The sequence below is a fragment of the Pseudophryne corroboree genome, chromosome 11 (genome assembly GCF_028390025.1).
Source record: "Pseudophryne corroboree isolate aPseCor3 chromosome 11, aPseCor3.hap2, whole genome shotgun sequence".
NCBI lineage: Eukaryota > Metazoa > Chordata > Amphibia > Anura > Myobatrachidae > Pseudophryne > Pseudophryne corroboree.
Genome location: NC_086454.1, coordinates 105,876,058 through 105,885,068, shown reverse-complemented (window position 1 = coordinate 105,885,068; position 9,011 = coordinate 105,876,058). Strand labels below are relative to the sequence as shown.

Sequence of the window (9,011 nt, the reverse complement as noted above, 5' to 3'; positions counted from 1 at the left end):
TTGTAATGACCTTTACTTGCCATCTCAACTCAGCTCAGAAATATCAGGAGATAGACTATAAACTCCTTTATGTTCTAGCTGCTACAACATATCAAGGATCTATTTATCAAACTAATTACTGTATGTCCTTAAAACATGTGGAAACAGCTGTTTCCTTATATTGAAGGCAGAATTTAATTTTACAGTGATTTATTAAGGCTGTAAAGCAGGATATATAGGTGATATCTCCTGATTGGCAAGTAACAGCACTCGCATCAGCCACCCCTATAGTAGCCTGCTGTTGCCTTTGGAATAACCACGACGCCCATCATAAGCTTTCTACTCTGCACAAGTGCGTATGGATGGCCGGGCAAGAGCAGTTGTGCAGCGGAATCGGAACCTTTTGTTTCTAAATAGAGATGAGCAGTTTTCAAATAAAAAAACGAACCAGACCCGCTCATCTCTAGTCTCTGTATTGTATTGTACTCTAACCACCAGTGCAGGGTGTCAGTATTGCACTGTCACCAGAAGCTCTATATACTGTATTGTACACTAACCATTAGAGGTGGGTCTGTATTGTACATTAGCCACTAGAGTTTGGATCTGCACTGCATACTAATTAGAGAAATTTGCTAAAAAGACAAAGGGTGGGATGTAATGAAGTCCAAGTTCAGCGTCCGTGTGGGATGCCGGATGAACCTTGACATTTTTTTTAAAGGGGCAATCATGTACAAGGCCATGTACATGATTTCCCCTTTAAAAAAAAGTCTGAGTTTGTCCGGCATCCCACACGGCCGCTGAACTCGGACTTCATTATATCCAAGACAAATTTGTGCAGCAGGTTAAAATGATTAGCTGTATCCAATAGCAACCAGACATTAGTGAGCTAGAAACATGTGGTTTAGGTTACAGTATCATATATCATAAAGGTCCCCCAGTAACATACTTGCTGTTTATTGGGCCCACATGGAGATCTCAGAGGGATAGTCAAGATGGGAGGTGCTGGGGGGGTGGGACCCACCTACAGTGCAGTGATTTGCAGCATTGATTCACTGTGAATCTTGCCATCAAGCCCAGGGACTGCCCACTTCACTGGGGAAATGGGTGTGATCTGGGAGACTGGTCTACTCTCCAGGAAGTGCAGAAGAACGCCATTAAATTCAGTAGTCTCCTGGACATTCCAGTACAGTAGGGAAGTTTGCTCAGTTGGTTATGCATATTCTGTAAAGAGGGAATACAATAAAATACACAAAGACAGTTTCATCATGATATGGTAGATTTGCTTTATTGATATGATATTACAAAATAGGTAAAATAGGTGCAGAATCTGGGCGGTTGTGAAGTTGCATACTATGCTGAGTGCACAGAGTTTGGACAAGCTATGGCAACAAAAAAACCATAGCATTGTCATTAAACAATCCTTTAGGGACATGAAAAGCCAACAGTCCAGTGACAGCAAGAGAACATTTCCTTCATATAGTGCAGAGGCCACTAAATCCATCCACATGACAGTGGCAGTTCCAGTTCTATAAAAGCCTCTTTAAATGGTGATAACATTGCTGCACTTTGGCTCTGTAACACATAAACCCTTTACAATTGCTTGCATTAATAATTGCTTTACTTTAATTCTTCCAATAAGGCAGAAGGTGTATGATACAATATTGTGACATAACAATGTTCAGTAATATTTAGCAGAATCTAGGAAAATGAAAACATGAACGTTTAAGTAAAAAATAACCTTACAGAGATGCTGGATATTTTTGCGCATGAATTATATGAAAGTCCTTTAACTGTTTTGTAACAATTTATAGAATATGGTACAAAGTGAAGATAGATGCTTTATAATGATGTGACTGCAGAATTAGGAAGTCGGCGGTTTCCACTCAACTTTCTAAATCTGCTCCAAAAATAAAATCTGCTAGTGCATCAAACAAAATCTGAGATAGCGTGTTTATAAAACCAAGAACACGTATTTGCGACAGTCCCTGCAATAAGGCACTGCCACGTCATGTCCGCAGCAGTGTCTCTAACTGTGAATGCATATGTACTTAATGCCAAACCTGAAGAAGAGACAAAATTTGCATTGCTGATTAAAAATTCAAACACAAGTCAACACAAGTCAAAGAAATAGCAGAGTTCTTAATTTGAAATGGCTCAGACCTGCTACCCATTTGTGTTTATATACCTGTTGTTATGTAAAAAATATTTTATTTTATTTTTTTGTGAAAGGCAGCCAGCAAAATTATTTTCAGTGTGACTTTTGCTGTTTTTGTAGTTTTTTTTCTAGATGTTTTTTTCCCCATTTTTTGGTAAAAAGCATTTACAAAGTTCTAGCAACTAAAAGTACAAAATAATTCATTAAAATGCTGCTTTCTCTTTCTTGTTTGATTTCATGCACATTAGTTAAACTCTGTTTTCCTTTCTTAAAAACCCTCCATGTTTTGTAACATCAATAAATAATGCTGTTTTTTCTTCATCACCTCCATCATATTGCAATTTAAGTTTTATCTTTCCTTTTTTGCATGTTTATTTTTTTGTTGTTTTTTTGTTGTTTGTTTGTTGTTTTTTTACAAAAATGTATCATGGCTCAACATTGCAAGGAAATAATATTAATATCATATAAAAAAAAAGATTACACAATAAAAATATCTAATTACATCCTCCCATCTCCAGTTCTGGAGCCCTCCCAACTTAAGACCCATTGCTCATCATCCGTGATATGAAATATTGTACAATTCAAGTAGTCTTCCCATTTTTTTTTCTTTATATGGTACAGATAAGGCAGCAAGCAAAAAAAAAAAAAAACCCAAAACAAAAGAAAAACCCCAACCATTATAGCTGCAGTACCACCTATTTAGCTGCTTTGATAATTGTACAGCTGACATCAATGTATTGCAGACTCAGCCAATAACCTAAGACATTCTCATTAAAGTAATGAACTTCTGGATTTACAAATTTTTGAAAATGGAAACAGATTGTTGCTCATACCAGAAGACATCATGTGAAAGTAAACAAAGACCTACAATAATGGAAGGAAAACATATATATCCCTACTAAAATGTTGCCATCATCCTTCCATACTAGTTCTAGTACATTCACAGCATGTTAAGGATAAGGGGCTTAAATTCCAGACAACTTTATTTTTAGGTGCACACAATCCTACCGCTTTGACTCCTTTAGTCTTTTTCACCATATTATACCAACTTTTTAGAGTTTTTGTTCTTTACTGAGAACAGGGCTGTTCCGTGGATGAAATTGCATTCAATGCAGAGACATAAGCCCTTTCATATCAGAAAGGAACACTTAAGCATCTGGCCTGATAAATAAACGGTGAAAAACACAAAAGCAGGATAAAACAATGTATTTAGAAAACAGTGTTGTTAGCCATAGGATCAAATCAATTAAAGTTGCCTGAAGGTGTGTCGTCACTTAAAATAAGATTTTAGAGCGCGAAGTGGTCTATCAGGGGTAGCCAACCTGTGTCACTCCAGCTGCTATTGAACTACACATACCAGCATGCCCTGCTGCTGTTTTATCATTGCCCAACAGCTAAATTGCGATAGAGCCTGCTGGGATGTGTAGTTCGGCAGCAGCTGGAGTGCTAAATGTTGCTCATACCTGGTCTGCTGTATATCGTGGTGGGCATTCTCTATAACTATTTTAGCCAATCCCAATGTGGGAAAGAAGAGTATGACCAGAGCAGTTACCCTTATTGATGGAAGAAATATCTAAAACTGTTCTTTATTTTCCTTATTGCCCATAGTTAATGTTTTAGTTGCACATAGTATCCCTGTATCATTCAAAATGAGGGAAATTCACAAACTATAACAATTGACACTAATGTGAATAAGCTATGAGTTTGAAAGTGGTCCTAGAATTGCCAACTGTCCATATTAAGGATTCTACTGGTGGTATTTGCAGTCATGCAGACATTATGGATGCCCCTAAGAAAAAAAGTATTGTCTTAATAAACTTAAAGAGCAATGATAGGAATGAATCCAACTCCATGGCGACATACTAACATATGGTTACTGAGAACTGTTCTAAAAGGGTATAATTTCCTTTTTCCTGTTAGAAATAAGATATGCTAGCTATTGGACTTCTTATTGCACCACTGCAGCGTCATAGCTGGTAGACACAGTCGTTATTTTTAAGTTTATAATGTAGGTAATGTGACAGTGACGCTGCTTGGTTCAGTTTAAGGACACATGATTTTATTTGCCCCCTGTCCTCAGCTAGGTAAATGCTATGTTTACAATGAACAAATACGCCTGTGCGTATGTACCCTGTGACGGGTGGATTGTAGTTCAATTTATTTGCGCACTACTTGTTGTTAAATAGCACAGGAGATTTATCGAGCTTTCAAAAGCAAAACAATGGAAGTGTTCCCTCTAACAACCAGTTAGATTCAAGCTACAATTTTCTAGCATTGGCAAGATAAATAAGAGCTAGAATCTGATTGGTAGTTATGGACAATACCTCCATTTTAACTTTTCAGAAGGCTTGACGAATCTCCTGCTCTGATCGCTACAGAGAATGCATTATTAGTACACACACACACACACACACACACACACACAGATTTACAGATGCAATAAGGACCTAAACTACCATAGGCTGCGCTCCATGGACCTTTCTACATCTGAAAAGAGTGTGTTCAGAAAGTAAAATCTTCATACAGATTAATCATCTCTTTCAGAGATCAGGTAACAACAGGTGAACGTCACAGGATGCTACAGCACTACATGAAACTGCAAGCTAAGCAATATTAGCATTGAAGTGTGGAAGGATCCAATTTGTTGGCTGAACCAACAGTCCTGAGTGCAGCCAATCAATTTGCAAAGAACTGATGACATAATTGAGGCACTATCTGAGCAATTCACGAGGCCTGACTAATATTTGTGAGGTACTGGCTCCTGGGGAATTGATAATCTGCATTCTCAAAAACTGCTTTCGCGTTACAGAATGGCTGAGTTAGCTGTGTGTTCATGAAGAATAACTTTCAATATTAATATTATTCTACTGTGTTGAGAGTAGGTGAAAGTAAAGTTCTGAAAAGGTAAATGACAGTATGACTGGTGCTAGAAATGGAATTGATCAACCTTCTCAATTTGTATCCCAACTAGTCTGTTTTACAACAGAAACATGCAGATGAGATAATGTACCCTCATTGAATAAAAGGAATGGGTAATCTTTGGCACTTTACCTGTTGCTGAACTACATTTCCCAGGATGCACAACTGGTTTATGCTAGAGATATGCGGTTTGGTTCTCCAGAAATCCGAATCCACCAGAATTTTGAGAATCCAAGCCAAACCAAAAACCGGTTCAAATCTCCAGAGAAGTTTCGAACCGAGTCCCGCTTTGGACTTCCCGCGTTTCGATATTTGGATTTTAAAACAAAATTTTGTGTTTTGGATTGGAAAAATTACATGTTTTTTTTTTCTATATTTAACCAAACAAAAATCCAAACCAAAACACTTGAGGATGGTTTTGCTAAAATCAGAGCCAAAATATGCTGATGGATTAAAACCAAAGCCAAAACACAGGGGCCTGCCACATCTCTTATTTGTGCTAAACTTGACCATACCTGTCCTATCATAGTGCACCTATCCCTTGCATGCTGCAGAAAGCTGCCATTTTGGAGAAAGGTTTGGTATACAGTCTATGAGTATGCAGTTTAGCAATGCATTTAATAACAGTGGCTTGTGAATATAAGTCATGGCCCATAAATATTAGTAAAGTGTCTCAGTGACGGTGGGATTTCCTACTGGATTTATAAACTGCAGATCCATGAAAATTGGTTCAGATTGCTGTACCCAATGCAATGTGTACTCGGTACTCGGTATTAAGTACACATTAATAACAGCATAATTGGTTGCTCGCAATTATCAGAGATATTACTGTATCTAGTTGAACTATTATTACCAAAATGACCTACAAGACTGAGGTGCAAATAAATCAGTGTGAAACGTATTATATTTATCAATCACATGCCACTATGTCTCAGACAGATTTCCACAACATCAAACATGATATTCTCAATAAGGTCTATGTAGTTTTCGTACTGGTCAATGAAAAAACAAACTTACAATGTGTAGTGCCACCATCAATGCAGTGCTATAGATAAACAATATCATTAAATCCATAGTCTGCACATAAGTGCTTAGTAGTTAAAAAAAAAAAAAAAGGAGTTAAAGTATTCTCTACAGCCACACAGTACAAAAATAGGTCTATACTACCGCATTACAGCATAATATCAACCCTTTAAAGCTGTACTACCACCATACACTCCTGTTTTCCCGGTATGTCCGTGGGACTTTGGGAAGCACTACCGGGGAAAAAAGACAACACTCCCCTATCCCGTCCGCTTCTGCAGTGAAGCCCCCTACCTCTATCTCCTTTCCTCCATCTCTCAAAACCCTGTGCAAAAAGAGGATCTTTATTGATTTGCTAGTTATGTACTATAGAACCAGCATAGCCCTGTGAAAACATCCGCGCATAACAGACACCCGAGGTAGGGTAGGGTGTCACCTTAGACAATCATTTTTCTATGTGGTACTGCAGCGTTAATGCTAGAGTAAAAACTTTAGGAAATAAACAGTTATTTGTACAATAGGAGCTGCTACTTTTAGTGGCTTTCTTAATGACGAGTAAGTGAGATCTAGCCTTCCTACATATAAACGCTCATTTATTTATTTACGGCAATGTCAACAGATTAAAGTTGGAGCAAATTGATAACAAGCCCATATCATTTATGTGCCATATTCTCTCCAGACTAAAATGGATATTTGGTTTATTTTGATTAAGAATAAAAATGTGGAAAGAGAAAGATTTATTTTAATCAAAACAAATATGCTTTCAAAAATATTCAGTGCTGCATTTAAATTAAAAGTCCATATGGCTCTTTCAGTTGGGTGAGGTGGTACCACTTCAGCTAACTATAGTTGACATTCTAGTATGTAGTAGAAAAATCAGGTATTTATGGGTGTGACTAACCGAAGATATAACATACAATGTAATTCCCTTTTCCCCTACATACAGACTGTGAATGACTGTACTAAAACATGACATATGAATATAGGTGAATGGCTATAAGTAACACCCTCTATGTACTTCAATGGAGGGAAAAAAGTTATACTTTTCCTAAAACGAAAAGCATTATTTTTTTCAAGTTCAATGTAAATTAATCTATTTATTCTATGGTGAGGATTCATTCATTCTATAAAAGCCACATAGGATTCATTCATTCATTCATTCATTCATTCATTCATTCATTCTATGACAGCCAACAATGAATGATTTTCGTGTACTATGAACCCTAGGCTATATCCAAAATCTCGCACCAGATCTTCCCCTCTGCTTTAGCACCAAAGGACATCATATTTAAAATATCACATCCTTCTTCTTTCATTGCTATATAAAAAGTATATCCCATAAAAAATAGTGCTTGACTTTTTTTTCCTTTTTGCAAAAAAAAAAGTAATATAATATATATATATATTATACATATATAAAATCATTGTACTCTGTGGCGCATGTGCAAAGCAAACACATTGCTCACTCAAACTAAAAAAGCATTCTGCCCTCTTCTCTTTCTTAGTTCTCAATGATTAAAAGGTGCAAATACATTTGGAATCTTGCACTTGACCCCCATAATACCAATATCTGCAATACATTGACAAGAATAATATTGCAGGGCTCAGTAACACAAAGGAGCCAAGAAATAAAAATAAAAAAACATGCCTTTAGAATTCTTTCCAGGCAGAAAAAAGGTGCAAAGATTATTGGACATTGACATTAAAATGCTGTAAGAAAATAAGAAAGTAAGACATAAAATAAGTGTAAAATGTTAAACCAGTTGTAAGAAATGGAGGGAAATGTTCTACCCTGCTTCTGCCCCTTTCCATCCTTAGAATAATTATTTGGATGGAACTTCCATTGGGCAAAAACTTTGTTTTCCCTTAGGGGCAGAGTTAGGCCTTGTGCCCTATTTTGCATATTTGTGTGTGTATGTATATACACAAATACATTTACGTATTTGCATATACATTCACATACACACATATACGGTTCTGTCGTTTGAAATGCAGTAAAAAGGAACGTAGTAAGGGACCCAAAAATCCACAGAAATAGTTCCCACCAAAAACAAAGCTGTTCCTGCTTTGGCGTCTCTTCGTTTTGCTAGTTTTTAGGCTGCCTTGAGGTGTTACAGGAAGCTTTGTCGGCTTCACTCCTGTTGCTTGGCCTGTTCTTCCTCCCTTTCAGAGATACAGGAGCAGAACAAACAAAGTCTAAAACAGAAATTGAAGGCAGTGGAATGCTGCTTAGAACGGATTCCTGAATCAATTGTGTGTGGACTCCAAGCCTTGATGAACAGGACGAGGTTGCGTAACCGGTAAAGTAGTTAACGGCCGATGTGATAGAACCTGCTGAGATTCTTCAACTTGCTGCACCTGCCACCGATAATGACGAGCACGAACAATGGCAGGAACCCCTCTTCGCAGGCGCTGTGTGGCCTTTCTTTGCCAAATGTCATATTTGGAGTACTTTGTGTGGGAATGCTTATGATACATGTCCTACAAAAAAAACAAAAAACAGAAAGCATAATCATTATAAAGCTTGTGTTTTACACACATATTTTAAAGCCACTCAATTGAATGTCCAGTAGTAAAAACTATTCGAATGAAATAGCCATAACATTTCAAAGAGAATATTAATGTATACCAATGGTGGAAATAGGGAGGAACACCTGCTTACAGAGAGTGGGGTCATACGAGCCATCTTAATGGGCAGTTGTGCACCACCAATATGTTTATTGTTGCAAGTAGTATCCATATCTATGCATAGCATTGTACAGTCATATGGCTTGTCAGGTACCCTCCCCTACCTAACTCTTGCCTGCAAGGTGCCATTCCAGGTGCCACTAGGGCAGCTTCTGTCCTGTGTCACTGCACATTGGGTGGCGACACCGCTGGCACACACCTAGTTAAAGCCCTGCCACCTACATCAATTATGGATGCTTGTTGCCAG

The 9,011-nt window shown here is 37.6% G+C and overlaps 1 protein-coding gene across 2 annotated transcripts in view; it reads right to left on the bottom strand.

Annotated features, from left to right (window-relative positions):
* Window positions 1-1,237: 1,237 nt before the first annotated feature.
* The window catches only part of IGF2 (insulin like growth factor 2), a 53,576-nt gene continuing 45,802 nt past the window's right edge, over window positions 1,238-9,011 (bottom strand). For both annotated transcript variants that reach the window (XM_063944722.1, XM_063944723.1), the window contains exon 4: window positions 1,238-8,557. In XM_063944722.1, coding sequence (XP_063800792.1) covers window positions 8,324-8,557 — 234 coding nt within the window. In that variant the 3' untranslated portion in view covers window positions 1,238-8,323. The remainder of the gene's footprint in view (window positions 8,558-9,011) is intronic.